This window comes from Vidua chalybeata, chromosome 11 (assembly GCF_026979565.1).
Source record: "Vidua chalybeata isolate OUT-0048 chromosome 11, bVidCha1 merged haplotype, whole genome shotgun sequence".
Taxonomy (NCBI): Eukaryota; Metazoa; Chordata; class Aves; order Passeriformes; family Viduidae; genus Vidua; species Vidua chalybeata.
Window position 1 is genome coordinate 14,749,354 of NC_071540.1, and position 18,056 is coordinate 14,767,409.

General features: G+C 44.8%; 2 protein-coding genes across 3 annotated transcripts in view; one reads left to right on the forward strand and one right to left on the reverse strand.

Annotated features, from left to right (window-relative positions):
• Positions 1 to 3,793, reverse strand: part of RSPRY1 (ring finger and SPRY domain containing 1) — a 35,766-nt gene extending 31,973 nt beyond the window's left edge. For both annotated transcript variants that reach the window (XM_053952878.1, XM_053952877.1), the window contains exon 1: positions 3,681 to 3,793. The gene's annotated coding sequence lies outside the window, so the exon portion shown is untranslated. The remainder of the gene's footprint in view (positions 1 to 3,680) is intronic.
• A 302-nt stretch (positions 3,794 to 4,095) lies between these two features.
• Positions 4,096 to 17,433, forward strand: PSME3IP1 (proteasome activator subunit 3 interacting protein 1). The gene is made up of 7 exons (XM_053953027.1): positions 4,096 to 4,166; positions 7,146 to 7,291; positions 7,479 to 7,577; positions 9,396 to 9,522; positions 13,418 to 13,546; positions 15,518 to 15,582; positions 16,686 to 17,433. The coding sequence occupies exons 2-7, from the start codon at positions 7,162 to 7,164 to the stop codon at positions 16,901 to 16,903; spliced, it is 768 nt and encodes a 255-aa protein (XP_053809002.1). The 5' UTR covers positions 4,096 to 4,166; positions 7,146 to 7,161; the 3' UTR covers positions 16,904 to 17,433.
• Positions 17,434 to 18,056: the final 623 nt, after the last annotated feature.

The following is an 18,056-nucleotide window of genomic DNA, read 5'->3' on the forward strand; positions in this document are numbered from 1 at the left end:
ACCAAGCACACCAAGTTCCCATGGCAGAGCTGTGCTTCCAAAGCACAAGCCTGGTCACAGTAATGGCAGATCAAGGGCAGGTCATTACAGGCACTTCTGGAGAGAGATCATGATGCATTGGTCAGCCACACAACCTTGTGAGTCATGTGTGAACATCTGACTTTTATTAGACCTCAGCAACATAATGAAGAATAGAAAAGGAAATAAAAATCATGCTGGCACAGTCACTGCCCTGCAATGCCAGCTTTACAGTTACCACACACAGACCAGGAAAATAAAATATATTGTCAGGACACAAGGCAGTACAAAGCACACAAGATACTTGAAAGACAAGGAATCTCAGTGTAAGATCACTGCCTGCACCGCTTTAAAGCAATGAGTAAATTCAAACTCTACTGAGCAAACATAAGTTCAATAGAGGGGAAAAAAAATCCCACAAAAACCAGTTTGAAATGCTGAACACAACATATTGATAATGGAGCAGAACAGGACAAATATAATTACACTAGCTGGCCTTCAATTTACTACAAGCTGACAGCATTTTAAGTTGCTGCCTCTGTATTGAGAGGGAAAGCACACAGTGCACATGATGAGCCTTATTCCACTTTGTGAGGATATCAGCACATAGCTACATGAGCAACTGAGGACATTTCCAAACACAGCACATTGTCAGGTAGGAGAGATAAGGATAAGAAAGGGAATTTGAATGAAGAAACCTAAAGAGTGACAGACCAGTAAGTGTTCTATGACAAATCACTGCCTTTATCACTGACTTACTGCTTACAATAATAAATATCTTCCTGTTATTCCTTAATTTTAACAAACAAGCAAAAAGCTTGAGGAGACTTGCCTCTGATTCCACCTGATGGGCAGAATATGAGGGATGTCTTACTTTACAGGAGGGAACCAAAACATTCTAAGTGATCTATTTCAGTCCTATCCATTAGACTCACAGCAAATGAAATGCACTTCAAGCGAAGACCTCCTATGTGCAAACACTGATAATGTACCAAGGGAGAGCACTGCAGGGTTGTGCAGAAAACCATCATGGCCCTCTAAGAGGAAGAAAAAGAACATTAAGAAAAGCACAGAATAATGTATCAGTGAGAGAACAAGAGAGCCACTGAGTGATCATCAAATTATGAGGCCACAGAGTAGGATACCACAGTGGCTACCACAAAGCACTGCAGTGAAACTCCCTGTACAGGAGGCTGAAGGTAAATAAAAAGGAAAGTTAAAGACCTCAGGGAAACAAACAAGCCCACCTTCCTGCAAACACACACTGGTATCACAGCTGATGATAAGGGAGGTGTGTGGACAAGCTGGATTAGCTCTATCAGCAATCTAAGAGTGGGTAAACAGCCAAGGCTAAGCTAATAAATAATCAGCAAGAGTTATGACAAGAGTTGTGCAGAATGCAAAACACAGCACTAAAATACCCTGGAGGAGCTTCCTACTCAAGTGATGGACAGGGGAAACTGAAAACTTTCATTTAGCAGGAACCTCAAGAGAATGTCTGGATGAAAAGGGAAGAGACAAGAAGCGATCACGCAACTACAATTGTGCTTCACTCATCTGAAAAAGAACACACCACAGGAAATTCACAATCTGTTCAAGCAGACCTATAAATAGGAACAAACAGCAGAGATTGGGGCACAAAGCAATAACAGCAATGTCCTAAAGGGAGGGACAGAGGAATGGGTGCCAGGAGGAGAAAGGGCCTGTTTTGCTGAGTGGACTTCAGTGGAGAACAAAGACACAGGCGAAAGCACTTACAGAAGAATGGGCCAGATTTAGATCAAAGAACAGATCAATTCTGTGCATTTGGATAAATGCAAAACAAAACCACATATAACAGCAGCACAAACTCTTAAAATAATATGACAAGTTCTGAGAATGCACAGTCCTCTGGAAATCCACAGTCAAGTACAGGATTCCAACAGGAGATGAGATGCAAGGGAATGTTTCAGGTAGCTCAAAGGTGATGAGAACATGCACTGTTTAAAAATCTGTATAATTTAACAGGAACAGAGCAAAAATTTTAATACCGGAAAGAAAACAAGGGAAAGTCACAGTAAACAAGTGGATGTAGGTTTCCATGTGACAGTTTCATAGCGGTGATGGATGTACAGAAAATTAGCAGAAAAGCAGAACTGAGCTGAGGACCAGCATGAGAAAAGAAAACACCAAAACAAATACATGCATTCAACACAGGACAAAGGACAGAAAAACTATAATCTTGAGGTAAAGCTAGTGCTAAGTAGAAAAAAAAATCTCTTATATTGAAGAAAACAAACACTGATACAGACATAAAATGAAAAAAACCAAACACACCAGTATTCAGAAAACAGCAGGCTGAATTAATTTAGGAGAGAAAAGGCAGCTTTTATGTCTGTGTTTCTCCATGGACCAAAGTTCCACTGTGTGAGAAAAATTGATAACACTGGCTCAGCACCAAAATGAACTCTGGGCTCAGGGATCAGAGTTTGCAATAACGAAACAGAAAATGAAACTCGGGTGATGACAGTCATTCCTGGGACCTACACTAAGATTGTACCTAGAACGGACTGTGCACCTACTGCTACACAGCAGAAAAAAACCGGCAGTGCATAAAAAGAGGGGTCAATGAAGGCCTGTGGGACAGAAACAGCGATCAGAATCAAAGGGCTTAAAAGAGAAACTCATGCTCGATATGGGCATGATACAAGCAGTGAAAAAATCCTGCTTTATAAGCACTGAAGTGGGAGAGCAGAGCCGAGGAGTTACTGCACCCGTAGCAAAGGTGCCGCTGCCTAATCTATCACCCAAGAATTTAAAACAAAAAGATCCAGGAAAATGAGTGCATTTGCCCTGCTCCACACCTTCACGTCTCCTCTGTAAAGACAGAAAACTTGCTGTGGAGAAACATTTTGACACGGAGAGCCATAAAGAGCTTTCAGGATTCTGACTCCTCACATTCATGTAACGATATTGAAGGGCTCTACAGCCCCGCCGCGTTCCCGAGCGCTGCCAGAGCAGCGCGCCGAGGCTGTGACCCCGCGATTCCGAGTCATTCTGCCCCTCGCACACCAAACCCGCTGTAGCCGAGCCCATGTTCTGCAAGTCATACGAGCGCCGGGAGCCCTCCCGATAGGAAGTTCCAACCCCTCCGGGCCCCGAGCAGCGCCGGACTCGGGGCGCCCCAGCTCGCCAAACCCCCGTTCATTCACCTTCTGCCGCTTTCTTTAACGAGCTCCCAGCTCCGCACGCCAGCCCGGCTCTGCCCAGCTCCGGGGCCTCCGCGCGAGCTCAGCGAGCCCGGGGGTTGCACCGTGGCCACCCGCCTCTCACCGCGGCTTGCCCGCCCGGATGGCCCCAGCGAGGCAGCCGGGGGTTACCGACGACGCCCGGGGGGCAGCTGCACCAACCACCAGAGCCGACGGGACCCCGGGCCGCCGCCTGGGGCCGGGGGCTGCGCCGGCCCGGCCCCCACCCCAACCGGGACCCGCGCCGGCGGCCCCTGGGGGAGCGGAGGGCTGAGCACGGTGCCTCCGTTCATCAACGCACGGCCGGCAATGGGGCCACCGGCGGGGCCACCGGCGCCCAGCCCGCCACTGTCTCTTCCCCTCACCCCGATGCGCGCCCCGCTCCACCCCAGCCCCGCGGCACACGCCAGCCGGGCCGCGCCCGCCCTGCCTCACCTCAGCTCCGCACAGCCCCGCCGGGAGCTCAGCGGGAACGCAGCGGGGCGGCCGCGGACCCCGCGCCCTCCGCCCCTGCCCGGCCCCGGCCCGGCGCTGCCGCCGCTCCTTTGTGCCGAAAGATGGAGGCGACTCACGGCGCGGCCCCGCCCCGGCCCCAGGCCCCGCCCCGCCCGCGGCCGCGCCCCCCGCCGTCTCCCGGGCGACCCGCACCGCCCTCGGCCCCGCCCCCGCCCCGGAGCTTCGCCCAATCGCGGCGCGGGGCCGCCGTGACGTCCTCCCTCCAGCCAACCCCCGCCCGCTCCGCGCGCCGCTCTGCCCGCCGTAAGAGCAGAGCGGATTGGCTGCCGCAGGGGCGGGGCCGCCGGAGGAAGGGCTCGCTCGGTTGGCCGCGGCGGGCGGAAGGGGCGGGGCGGCCGGCGGAGGGGAGCGGGGTCAATGGCGGCGCTGCGGGCCCGGCGGTGCCGCTCGCTGTGAGGGGCCGCGGTACGTGCCGGGGGCGGGCCCGGGGCGGTGGGGCCGGAGGAAGCGCCCGGGGGCGGGATAGCGGCCGTGGCCGGGCCGCCGGGCCCTTCGGGTGCAGGGGTGAAGAGGGCCGGGCCTGGGCCCCGCGAGCGCGGCGGGCCGGCGGCCGCTGCCGGGACGAGGGGCTGCAGGGAAGGTGGGGAGAGGAGGTCGCAGTGAGGACTCGGAGCAGCTCGGGCCCGGCACGCCCGGGAGGGTTCCCCGCCCCGAGGTCCGGCGGCAGCGCGGGAAGCGGTGCCCGGGGGCGGTTCCGGCCGGCGGGGCCGATTGATCCCCTCCGGCTCCGCGGCGGCTCCGGGCTCGGCGCGCAGCGCCTCGCTTGATGTGGTGCGGGGAGCGCTGCCCGACTCTCATCAGCGGTGGGTTGATGAAACGGGTGGCTAAGTAGTCTTTGTTACTTAAAGAGCGCTGGATCTGTTGGAAGCTGCACTCGGGTACCGAGGGCACCGTCGCTGCTCTACATGTGTTCCAGCCTAAGTGGTGGCAAGGGTTGTGAAGTCCGGGAGGTTTTTTGATCCTGGGGGTGTTACCATCTGGTGTTATAAAAACATGTGGTTTACGACTGTGACAAACTTTTGTCATTTGCGGTGACAGCATAGCCCTACAATGCAGTCACCAGACGAAAACATAGATAAATAGGGAAAAGTTGCCAAGTGCGTGTTTCTTGTTGGGTCTGGTTTGTGTGTGATAGCTTCAGATGGGAGAGGGCAAAGAATACAGCAAGACTACCAAACTTTATAAGTGCAAGTGAACTTTGATGCTGCTTGATGGGGTTTTTCTGCCCCTCATCTCTTTTCCCCAAGATGGGGTTGTCAATGTCAGACACCCGTTTTCAGACCGGTGTTGGAAGCACCATTGCTGCATCTCAGGCCATAATTAAACCTTAATCCATTTCATGTATCTTAAAATATATTTCTGAGTGAACTGACTGATCCAGGTGGTTTGCTGCTGAAGGCTGTAGTCCCCAGAGGATACTGTGTTCTTGCAGAATCTCTTTCCCTGTGTTTGCTTTTATTACTTTCTGTCACCATTGTATTGGAACCTTTTGTTTCCTCTCTAAATATATAGGTTGAGATGACACAAGTGGAGAAACAATTTCTGTTGTTTATGTAGCACTTGGATAGGAAAGCTGGCCTTGTGATCAGGACTTGTATTCAGCTCTGAGATTCAATTTTTATCTTCTCTGTAGGTTTCCAGCTTGAACCACCTTCAGACATTACACTCAAAGAGCAAGTGTTCCATGCTTTCTGGAAAGTGGACTTAGGGTCTTAGGGTGGATTTTTTTTTTTGTTAGATATTAAAAGAGAAAGAAAGAAAAGTTTAAAAAAGAGAAAATCACCAGCCCTAGATCTGTCCTTCCTGTCCCCAGCTCTTAAGAGAATTCTTTTGTCTTAACTTCTTTTAGTAACACTAACCTTAAGAATGCATCCTGCTGTAACAAATACTTGTCCAGTGCTCTAACCTGGATTTCTCCTGAGACCTCAGTTTTTTCATTTTTGTTACAAGCAATACCCCCAAAAGTATCAGTTTTTGTAAGGATTTCAGGACTTCCTGCAGGACTGTGGTGTGAAGGAAGAATGATAAACAGGTTTCTTCCCTCACTTGGGTTACTACATCCCTTCCTCCTTGGAAGAGTAACTGTTCTGGGCTCTCTTCTGAGCTGAAATGCAGCCAGGGTGAGATCCCAAATGAGCAGTACTTGGCAGAACTGTGGGCAGTCCTTAACTTGCTGCAGTTATACCAGGGAGATAAGGAAGCAGAAAAAAGTTATGTTGGCATGTCTTTAAAGGAACAGCTCTGTGTGTTGTGCTTACGTTGTACTTCTGTGTACAGTTTTGATGTACAGGCTTGGAACAAAAACAGGCATTAGGGCTTCATGGTGTACCATGGAGCTGGCAGAAAAATTCTAGAAGGAGACACCTAGGACTCACAGAAGCAGTTTGTTTCATTCTGGGCTTTCAGGTCTCAAGACCACGAGTTTCCTTGTGGAGCATCTCCACCCTGCACCTGGTACTGAAATCGTGAAGCAGAGGGTGGCTGCACTGTGTGGGAAGGGGCTGTGCACTCTCCAGGGGAAGTGCTGCTCATTTTCTAACCCCATCTCTGTTTTAGGCATGGGGAATTCCCTCTCTCACTCAGCTGTTGACCTCCCAGCCAGATCCCCCCAGTTCATATGCTGGGCACAGTGTTCTGTGGCCATGGTTCCATGGAATATCCCTTTGGCCAGTTCAGGACAGCTGTCCTGGCCATGCTCCCCCACAGCTTCTCATGTAGCTCCTCGCTGGCCGAGCTGACACTGGGGAGTCCTTGACTTAGGCTAAAACTGCAAGGGTGTTACCAATGTTGTCACACCAAGCCCAAAACACAGAGCTGTACCAGCTACTAAGAAGTTTAGCTCTGTCCCAGCCAAAACCAGAACAGCTGGTAATTTCTGAAATCTCACTGTTAATCACTTCTAAATACATGCATTCAACAACTGAAAATAGGCAAGCTTTCTCAAATTTTCATAGCTTGGGCAAAAAGAACTTGGATTTTAATGCTTTGTCATCACTTTATCTCTCTTCAGAACAGCTGTGGAGGAACAGAAATAAAAGGATGAGAGTGTAGGTGAGGGTGTTTAATTTTATTTTTTAAAAATATTTACTTAAGCAAAGTAAATCCATTAGAACATGACTTTCAAAAAAACAGCCTGAGGCAGACAACTAGCAGGAAAGACATAATTATGAAAAAAAAGAGTAAAGAAGGAGTAATAGATGATGCTTATTAGTCTTAGCAGTTATGCAGTGAGTTTGTGTCTCAGTCAGTGCTTACTATGCAGTGTTCTTTAGAGAACTGAAGTTATTGTAAGGGCAGCAGGTCTGCTTTTCAGGATATTTAATCATGTTTCACTCACTGAAAAGCATAATCAGCCTCCTGATGTTTTGCATGTTGTGTTTTCAGGAGACACTATTCCACAATGGAAGGGGGAGATGGCACTGCTGACCTGGTGATTAACAAGAGATTCGTGTCTGAAGCAGAGCTAGAAGAGCGACGAAAGAGAAGGCAAGAGGAATGGGAAAAGGTCCGAAAACCTGAGGACCCAAAAGGTATGGGCTAAATGTTAGTAATTACTGGGAAAAGATCAGAGAATTTTTCATTTTTGTGGAAAATAAAAATTAAAAGTGATGGCTTTTTATATTCTATAATTGAAATGGTTTTTACGTGAAGGAACTGAGAACTGTTGGCGGTGTAGTGTTTCTAACGTGGTCTCTCTTCCTGATTTGTTCCTTTCAGAATGCCCAGAGGAGGCATATGACCCACGGTCGTTGTATGAAAGGCTCCAGGAACAGAGAGAAAAGAAGCAGCAGGAATTTGAGGAGCAATTTAAATTCAGTAAGCAGCAGCAGCAGCAAACTGCATGTGTTGTATTCAACAGCTGTGCATGACTTCTGACTAAAGGATATATCTGTGTGTTTTGTCTCCCTCTCTGAGAGGGAAGCAAAGGCTTCAGGAGAGTATTATTGAAATCCTGGGTTTTTAAAGGAACATGTTCTGGACACTGGGGCAGCACTGCACACGTGCAAAACTCAAAAGGTGTTTGCAGTTATCAAGCTGCATGCCTGTAAAGTGTTGAATAGTGAGCTTATATTGCATATAAAATAAAAAAACACCAAAAAAATCCCAAACAAACTTGATAGCAATCCACAAAGAAGTGGAAAAGTATTGTGGTTTTGTGACTCTTGAACTCATGCTTTAACACATGCTTGAATTAATTAAAGAAATCATGTTAGAGCAGCTATTGCATTTCCAAGCCATAATTATTTGACTAAAAGTGATTTGAGAGTTAAGATTATGATTTGGAAGAAGTAAACTTACATGTTTTGATTCTTTAGAAGTAGATGTTTGACTCTTCTAATGAAATGTTTGAATTTCTGGTTTTATAGAAAAGCCCTTTGAAAAGTGGCAAGTAGACAGCAGCATTCATGCATTAAAGTCTCCAGCTGGACCTACAGGATTCTTTCCACCTAGAGAGTTTCCAGTAAACTTCAGCAGACTTTTGATCCCAGTCATTTTTGGTAACATGACTAAACAGTTCTTGCTGAAGGAGCCACCCAAAAATTGACTGCTGTCAGCCTGAATAGGAAGGGCTTTAATAACTGTCTAATTGAATAGTTTTTCTTGGCCAGTTATATTAGATCTGCAACACCTTTGCTTTGGTAAACCAAGTGCTGGAATGGGAAGTAGTCCTGAGAAGTAAACCCACCTCTGCTTTTAATGCAGCCACAGCAGAATATCAGATACCAGCTAACCTGGAGAGCAAACCTGCTGCAGAGTGCCTGAGAGGGAGCCTCAATAAAACCTCAGCTCAAAGGACCTCAGTGGCTGCTCCTCTTAGTTTGCAGATGAGTCAGGCAGAACATGAGATTAATTCATGTCACTTGCTTCAAAACATGTCCTGAGTTTCACTACTTTTGCTCTCTGAAGGGGTCCTCAGTAGTAGTAGTGAGTGCTACAAGTTACTGTTTAAAGATTTATGAATGAGCTCTGCATGAGTTGGAAGGAGCAGGGATTGGCTTTTATAAAGTAACCTCAAATAATCATTGATTTCCAGAGCTTTTCTGTCAGACACAAGCTTGCCAATTATTGGTATAAATGGATTAAATGGATTTCCTAGTTTGCCCTCAAGACTAGGGCTTGCCTATGTGGGTTGAAGATTAAAAATATGGTGACTTCATGTAAAAGCCTAAAAATCCTCCTATGGAATTAAGCTTTAATGAAGACTAAAGGTGATGTTTGGGCTAAGATTTCTGATGATGACTACAAACAGCAAGGTTTGGTCTTCCTAAAACACACTATTGTCATTCTAATGAAATCCATTTGCTCAAGAGGCACTGAACATTTGCAGAACAGGAAATAAAAGACCTTCCTGCTGCACTAGCATGTACTTTGCTTAAAGTAGGGTAGCATGTTTAGAAATAATTTGTTTTTATTTGGAAATTAGGAGTTGTCTTGCTTCTACTTTTTTTCAATTTTTGAACAGGTGTTAAAACTAATTAGGTAGGAATTATTTGCTCTAAGAAAATGTACTTCCTCTTTTGAGGGAAGAAGTGTGATTTTATTTTTTAGTTATTGGTCGGTTTAAGAACATTCAGAGGAGACAGATTTAGACGTGGTGTCTGAAACCAACAAATTTCTTCTTTCTTTATTCAGAAAATATGGTAAGAGGCTTAGATGAAGATGAGACACATTTCCTTGATGAGGTTTCTCGGCAGCAAGAGCTACTAGAAAAGCAGCGAAGGGAAGAAGAGCTGAAAGAATTAAATGAATACAGAATATCCTTTGCACTAAAATGGCTGGTGGTTACCTAGAGGAGGGTAAGAGTGGGCTGTAGTTTGTTCTGTCACTTGACATTCTTTTTATAAAGCTGCTTTACAGAATGTGTACAGTGATAAACTTTCAAAGTTTAATGGCTTCATTGTAGCTTTGATGGACCACTGCAATGTTTGATAGTTCCCCCTCAACTCCCACTTCTTTGATACTTTCCTTCTCCCCTCTGCATTGTTTTGGGGTTTGGTTGAGGTTTTTTTGTGGGGGTTTGTAGGGTTTGATTTCTTCTATTACTGAGGTCATGAAATGCCATAACTTAGAAAGAGAACATAAAGAAAAAACAGCGTTTCATTTCTAATCTCTTGTTTTTGTCTTATGGAAAATTACACGCTTTTTTTTAACTGTATATTGCCTGATTTTAACATACCTGTTTGAAACAATGTGTGGATTGCTCTCTCTGTTATTCTTCTTGGAGTATTAGATACTTTCTCCCTTGCTGATACCTGCAGGATGAGAAATTAAATACATCTGTGCAGATGTGCTGAATTTATTTTGGGAAGTCAGTGCCCATGGAGTCTTGGCTCCTTTGGGTAGTACACGCTTGTAGGCAGGATTAAGAGCAGGACAGTTTGGCCTTGCTGTTAAATTTGCCTAATTTTCTTGTAGATATGCTAGAAAATCATATAGGATGTTTTTCCTCTCTAATTAGTGCCAGTCAAGGGAGGTTGGAATGATTTGAGAGTTACTGTGCTAATAAGCAAAATGTTGCTTTTTTGACGTTTAGTGAACCTATGCAGAATCTGATGGTTTCCTCATCTAGATTGCTTTTGAGTTACAGGTAAACAAAACACATGTTTTCAGGGAAGCTTTAGTATAGATGAAAGAGTTTGTGAACACAAGGAGGTGACCAAAACCAGTCAGCAGATAAAATTGAATAGTGCTGGTACTACAGATATTTGTCTTACCTTGTGTTAGTCAATAATTTAAAATTTGGAGCATGTGTCCTGTGAAGAAAATCTCAATTAGCTCAGGAGTGTGTTTATGAAAAAGCAATCCTGATGCATTTTTTTAACTTCAGAAATAGGCTGCAGTTAGCTGATGGATTTGGAGTATTTTCTTGATTTGCTGGATCTATTAATGGGCTATTCATGGATATATTTAGTTTTGGTGATGGTTGCTCGTGGGGCTGGCTGATCCAGGGTTGTGCAGTGTGAGATTGTGCTGTGGGAGCAGCTGACAGCTCTTGTTATGTCACATACATCTGGGGTGAACCATACCAGCCCTGAGGGAATCTTAAGTTGCTTGAATTAGCCACATAAAACACAGATCTCTGAGCAGCCTGATCAAGATGTACAGACCATCTTAACTCAGTCTTTGCACTCTTAGTAATATTGGTGGCTCTGAATCTGAAGTCTTACTGTAAAAATTAAACTTATTGCTGATGGAGTGGAGGAAGGGAGAATGTTTTATAGTCACCTTATCTTATGAGAAAATCAAAAGTGTTGCTCATTTAATTTCCTTTTTAAAATTATTTTTATTTTACCATAATATTTCAAGCAACCTCAGAGCAAATTGACTTGTGTTTTAAATTTTTGGTGGTGTTCTGAAATGCAAAAGTGGTTTTTGCTTCTGCAGGTTGTTACTAATGGTTTATCGCTGCAGTGACAAAAAATACTGTGCTGCATCTATAGGTACCGTTTAAGTGCTCTTCCAAATTAATAAGAGGAATGTCAATCCAATGGATTTCATTATTTGCTCTTTTTCCTGGTATAGCATTTAATTTAAGCTACCCAGAGGCATTAATTTAATGGTAAAAACTGTGTCAATATTCAAGTACAGAGATTTTTTTTCCTTAATTTTTCAGGTTGAACAATCACAAAATTATACATCCTCAGGATAAATATGCCTTGGAATATTTTAAGGTACTCCTGAGCATAAGAAATTCAAATTCATATGCATGGATGAATAGGAATTTTTCTTTCTCCTGCATGAACGACTAGGTTTGTTTGTTCCTTTCCCTATCGAGACCCCTCTGTTCAGATAAAGATTTACAAATATTTTAAAAGCCATTTCCAAGAAGTATTTGAGAGCAAGATCAGCTTGTCTTTACTGCTATCTAAATGTAGGAACAGTCTCTCTTCCAAGAAGCTGGCTTTACTGAAGGACAGCTTGTTTAGTGCAGTTGATATTTAAGATTGAGAGGTTTGTTTCTAATGTTGTCTTCCTGAGAGGGAACGCTTCTTGGCTGGCTATAGCATTAGATTTGCTAATGACAGCAGGATGTATAAAATACCTACTAAAAATGTGCTGTGACTTTCTAGTTGAGGAGTTTTAGGAGAATGCCATCCTGGATGGATGCTAAAAGCCTGTAATTTGGTATATTTTAAAAGAAAAGCCTTTGAGTTCCTCAGTCAGGCTTAGCATACAACAAGGTAATGGACCTAAATGTGGCAGTTGAACACTGCAGTGTGTGGAAGAATTGTGTGGAAACATCAAATCATGTTCAGCACAAGGAGCTCTCAGATGACTTCAGACAGCCACAGGATGGCACTCCTGTGCCATCTCAAAAATAGATAAAATTGAACAATGGTTTGGGCTGAGAAGACTTCAGGTTGAAGTAAGGAACAGTCTGGGTTACTGCTGTGTCCTTAGGAAAATCAAATAATATATGGCATCTGAACATTCCTGTCTGTAAAGTGATTGGAGACTGAGTGTCACTTCAAAGCAAAGTCTGAAAGTTTTTGATTTTCAGATGTTCAATGGGTGAAAAAAGCCATGGCTTCAAATACATGGGCCAACAACGTGAAATTCACTATCCAATATATGTCTGCAGTGACTGGGGCGTCTGTGAAACTCCAGCTTGTAGTCAGAGGAGAAACCATTAGAACACTAGATTTGAGTTTATAAACATGCTTTTAAACTAAGTTAATTTGCCTTTGCCTGTGCAGTTAAAATTTTTGCAGAATTTTGTGTGACTTTCCTGGCACCTAGTCTACAAAGAGGGTCTTTGACAGATTTCTCTTCATCACAAGGAGATGTGTTCAGTGTGTGCAGAGTGTGCCCTAATAAACAGACCCTGCTCCTTCTTATCATCTGAGAACCTGCTTAAGCTTGTCCACCTCCTTATAGGTTTCAGCTACATTTCACCTTGCTAACACTGTTTTAATCTACTTAGCTTTTCTGAGCAGTTGCAGTCTTTTTTGGGTGAATCTTGGACCACAGTTCCTCTTAATCACTGTCTCCTTTCTCTTGGGATTGGTGCTCAGACCAGCAGTAGAATCCTTGTGGTCCTCACAGAGAGATGAGCTGAAAAGGTAGAGTGCTAAAGACCAAACCCAAAAAGTGGAACTGTTCTGTCTTGCTTGACTGAAATCTGCTGGGCTCAGCAGAAAGAGGGTTTGAGGAGTAGAAGTGAGTGCATATATTGCTACTTAGCTTGTCTGGTGAGGATTAGAGTGTGGAGCAGCAAATTTAAATTACAAATGTGTTGATGCCCATAGAAGGGGAAGTACTGCATTGCCTTTTTTGTTTGTTTGTTTTGGTCCAGCCTGACCTTTTTGCTTTTCTAAGGCCTTTAGGAAAAGGCAGGATGGTGGATATGTTCATGGGTGCTGGGTGTTTTGTGTTACACCTTTCTGGCTTCAGTACAGCAGCTCCCAGCCTGGACATCCTCACAGGGAGAGCTGGTCCTGATACCAGAGAGAGCTCCAACCCCAGAGGGCAAAGTATCTTCTCTTCTGGCTGAGGCTACCAGCTCAATGCCATTACAAATAAGTTTATTTTGATAGAATATGTGAATGAACTTCGGTCACTGCTGTCAGCAGAGCTGGCTAAATATATCAGGGAGGAAATGTCTGTTCTCCCCATTCCTTCCCAGCTGATCCTTAACCCTTAATTCACAGCACTCTCACTAAAGTGGGAGTCAGTATGGACCCAAAGAAGGAAACTGAGAAGAAATTGCCCATGAAGTCAGTGGAAAACAAGAACAAATTTTCTCAGGCAAAGCTGTTGGCAGGAGCTGTGAAACACAGAAGGTTAGTTTCACACTTCTATAAATTCATGAGGAACGGAACCCAGTTAGCAGTGTAAAGGGAGACAGGCCAAAACTGCCTCCAGAGAGTGAGGTGTAAACCTTAGCCCTAAAGAAAAAAGGGGGAAGGTATAAGAAAAGACCAGTCTTGTTTCTATAGGCTCTCACAAACTGTGGGGAAAAACATGAAGCACATCAAATAGATAAGCGTGTGTAAAGCAAGTGGGTAGGATCTTCATTTTAGAGTGCCAGGCTTGGGCAATCCTGCTTGGGGTTTGAGGGAATCTATTTTACGTCTCTGTCTGTAGATATCAGAGTCACCTCACAAATGCAATTTCATTCAGGTTGCCTAATTTATCAGCCAATTTTGCCTGTGTTTAAAATGGATTGTTTTAATTGCTGCTGGGGACAGCATGGGGGAGACAAGGTTACAAGAGAGGAGCTTTGTGTGCCAGTTTGGTTCTAAGGATATCGGAGAAACTTCCTGTGTTCCTCAGGGATTTACACTGATACATCAACACCCTTTCCATCCCAGGCAGGTGACAGCTGGGTTTGTGATGTGCTTGCTGCTTTGATCTTGGCCTGCAAACACAGCTGCTGGTGTACTACAGGTTATGGAGAAACGAGGCATGTGGGACCAGACTTATTTCCCACAGATGAATCATCTAATACTTAAGATGATTACTGACATCTCAAAATGCAGTGTGTTCGAATCATCTCAGGGAATGCAAGATTATTTTAGAAGCTTGTCTTGTAGGGTGATGTTTAGCTCCCAGTACAGCAATTAATTTCATGTCTGAAAACTGAAGTAAGCACTTCCACCACCTAATGTCTGTGGAGTTGGGTGATAGTTTGGGTTTTGGGAAGGCAGAAAAGAAAAACCCTGAGCTGATAACAAGCAGCCAATAATGTTGTTTTTGTCTTGTAACTAATAGTACTTAACCCAGTAGGATGTAGAAAAGGAGCTGGCATGTGCTTAATGGTACTTCTAAAGTCTGCAGATGGCATCTGTTTAAAGAGAGCATCTTAACTGACATGTCAGTGCCATTGCAGACTTGCTTTGCAGTCTTCTATTTTTGCCATCTTATCTTTTATTGCAAAGTGGCCCAAAGTAAGTGTAGTGTGAGCTCAGCATCTGCTCCCTGAGCTTTGTAATTTCCTGTAAAGGATGTATTACTGTTAAAAGCTCTCTGCACAGAATAACCTTTCATCTGTACTGCATGTTCTGATAGGGACAGAAAAGAGTTAATGCATAATAATGCTCATGCTTCATCAGTTCCTCACTGCTGAATCTGGGAAGCATTTGTTTATGTGGATGCCTTAGCATTGGAACATGCAGGAGTGGAGGAGGGGAGAGAAATCTCAGCAGTGACGGGGAGAGCTAAAGAAGCTCTGAAGAGTCAGAAGTCCAAGTCATGCTCCTTTCTCCCAATGCCACTTTGGACCCACTTTGTGGACACTGCAGCTCTGTCAATTGCTGTGAGACTGTCTGAGCTTACTGGGTGCAAAATTTCTATGTGTTTTAGAACAGGCTCTCTAGGTGCTTGAAGGAGAGGAAGGAAGGCCTGCAAGGGAAAAGCCATGGATGTTGGCAGCAGTAAGTGTGGTAATCATCCACATGCGCAAGGCTGTGGCATGTGGGTGTCTGAAGCTCAGGTAGTTATTCCCAGTCTCCTGTGGGGCACATCCTGCTGAATAGGCAGCTCTAGGTTGCTGTGCAAGGGGTTTGACTTGAACTCTAAGAGGTGTGTTCCTTTCCCAGGTTAACAAGTACTTGTAGTGTAGGTGTTGGTGCTTCCTTGGATCCTGCATGTTCCCCAAGGAGCCTCAGTTAATGGCAGTTGGAAGTGGTGATGGTCATCAGGGGACCCTGCTGGCATCTGCTGTAGCATTTGAGGCAAAGATGTAACAATGATTTCACAGTCATTAAGTGGTTGCCTTTGAAGAACGAGACACTCTGTTATTTTTTCCACAGTTCAGATGGTGGTAACAGTGTCAAGAGGTTGAAACTAGACACTGACCACGAGGAAAAGAATCCAGGTATGTCCCAACTTCTGCAGGTGGGAAGCTGTGTGTCTGTCACTGAACAGCATCTGAGTTGGAGTTAAATCTCATAGAGGCTTTGCTTTTCTGTTCCTTCACTGGGCAAGACAGCACAGACTTTGGTTGGCACGTTCTCTTTTAAAGCAGTAGAAATGGTAAGTGGGTGCTGACAGCCTTCACGGAAAATAGGGCAGCAGGGAACCTCTGCAGGTTATCAGGATGTCCCCTGCCCAAACCAGTCCTGACAGATGTTTGTCTAAGGAGCTCTTAAGTCTCCACATATAGAGACTGTCCACCTTCCTTTGAGAGTTTATTAATCTGAAAGAGTTTAACCTGATAACTAATGGAATTGTCCTTAGGTGCATTTCAAGCCTAATGCTTGTTCTGTGGGCAGGAGACATGGAGAACAGATGATCCCCTTCCTCTTCACAGCAGCATTGCATGTATTTGTATATATCCACTTCAACTTTATGCTCTGAAGTGATTTGGTCCATCCTGAAATCAATTTGTTTCAGAAAATTGTGGGGAACTAGAAGAAAAATTAAGTTGTGTTTCAGCTTTAGCTGTCAGGGCTGCAATTGACTTGCTGTCAAGATACTCTGACACAAATCGGGTGAGCTGCAGTTGTGTAACAACAACCCAAAGCATTTCCTGAATCTCCTTCTGTTCAATAAACTTTCAGAACAGTAGAAATAATTAATTAGCCATGGAAGATGGGAGATGTTGACTAGCAGAATGATGGAATAAAACTTTTTCTCAACTATGCTGTTATATTGCAAAAAAAAAAAACTCAATTACTCAAAGCAGAGCCATTTATTCTTATTTAGTGGGTTTGGTACTTGACAAGTATCAAACTGACAACTTTAGAATAAAAAAAATCTGTAATGCCAGCATAGAGAAGAAAAAAATCCCCTGAGGTAGCAAGTCCTTCCTGTCAGAATGGTTTTATTACAGCATAAAGCTGCCTTATGCTTTAATTAAATCCTGAAATCATCCCCTGCTTATGTGGGAAAAGCAGGTGAGTGACACATGGCAGTTCCTGGGCTGATTGAAAGCCCTTTCCTGCATGCTAGTTGTTGACTGAGGTTTCTCTCTTCCAGAAAAACCCTCCTGTGTTCCCCTGGGGAGCAGCTCAGTGGGAGGCTCCACAGTGCATTGTCCCTCAGCAGCCGTGTGCATTGGGATCCTGCCTGGCCTGGGCGCCTACTCGGGGAGCAGCGATTCCGAGTCCAGCTCGGACAGCGAAGGCACCATCAATTCCACTGGGAAGATTGTCTCTTCTGTCTTTCGTGGCAACAGTTTCTTTGATGGTCCATAACAAAATCCCTCAGTGTGTAATGTAGTGCAGAATATCTTCCAAAGCCCTGATGGATGCTTGTTGCATCCTTCTGCCCCAAATATAATCTTTCTAGCTAACCTCTCAACTTTAATACACTCAGATACTCCTAAAGTAACTCATTATTTCCCCCCTCCCCCACCACCCCCAACTTTCCATTTCTGGGGTGCATACTGAGCCTGGAAGAAAAGCTGCCATCCTAAAGCAGAAGGCACACCTAACCATGTCATAAAGGTCTGAGGGTATGGAGGAGAGAGCTTTATCTTTTACAATTCTTATGGAAAGAATTATGTTGATTTAAGAAGTTTGTACAAGACTAACAAGGCAAAAAATAATCACTTGAAGCAGTGAAGTCTTGTAGAAGCAGCCATGTGTTCTGTTTTAAAATGTCATTTTTATTCTGTATTTGAAAAATGGGGGCAGAACCAAATTTGAGCAGATGGTGAAGTGTAGATTGCCATGACACTGTAAAGAAGTTTTAGTGTTACATGATTAAAGACGTTCTGAACACATTTTTTTTATCTCTGCCTGTACCATTCATAATTGTTCTCATTCCATTAATCAATTTCTGCTCTACCCAACCAGCCATTCCCTCAAACCACCATCCAGGAGAGGTGTAGGTCTGTTTCCCACAAAAGCAGAAGTGGTGATGAAGACTTCATCTGAGTGAGTTCACAGGAACTGCAGCTGGCTTTTCTGCTCAAAGGCTGCTGCTCCAGCACTGGGGCTTGATAAATCATGCAGCTTTTCAGCAGCAGTGTCCTGAAGGGCATGAATCCAGAGTGGGTGGGACTCCCCTGTTCAGCCAAACTCCTTTGTACTGGAGTTGGAGAATTCCAGAAGTAGGGCTGAGGGCCCATCCTCTTAATCTCAGTGTGCTGATGGGAGTTTGGAGGGTTGGAAGAGTTCAGCTCAGCTGCTCAGGGGTGGAAGTGTCTCTGTGCCATCCTGCTCTATGTAGTACCCTTGTGAGACAGCATCTGGTCAGTGTGTACCAGAGGGCAGTTACCTGGAGGTGACACTGAGGGAGTTGTGAGGGAGCAGCTGGGCTAAAAGCAGAGAAGACAAGGCCTGTAGTGGATTCATGCCTTAGCCTGAGTGCTGAATTTTCCAGAGGAAATGGGGAGAGTTGTGC

Bases quoted from the DNA above. Each gene is read 5' to 3' on its own strand.
- PSME3IP1 (XM_053953027.1), top strand. From the start codon at position 7,162: ATGGAAGGGGGAGATGGCACTGCTGACCTGGTGATTAACAAGAGATTC. The intron at 7,292-7,478 runs GTATGGGCTAAA...TGTTCCTTTCAG, and splicing joins AAAACCTGAGGACCCAAAAG to AATGCCCAGAGGAGGCATAT. The intron at 15,583-16,685 runs GTATGTCCCAAC...TCTCTCTTCCAG, and splicing joins CCACGAGGAAAAGAATCCAG to AAAAACCCTCCTGTGTTCCC.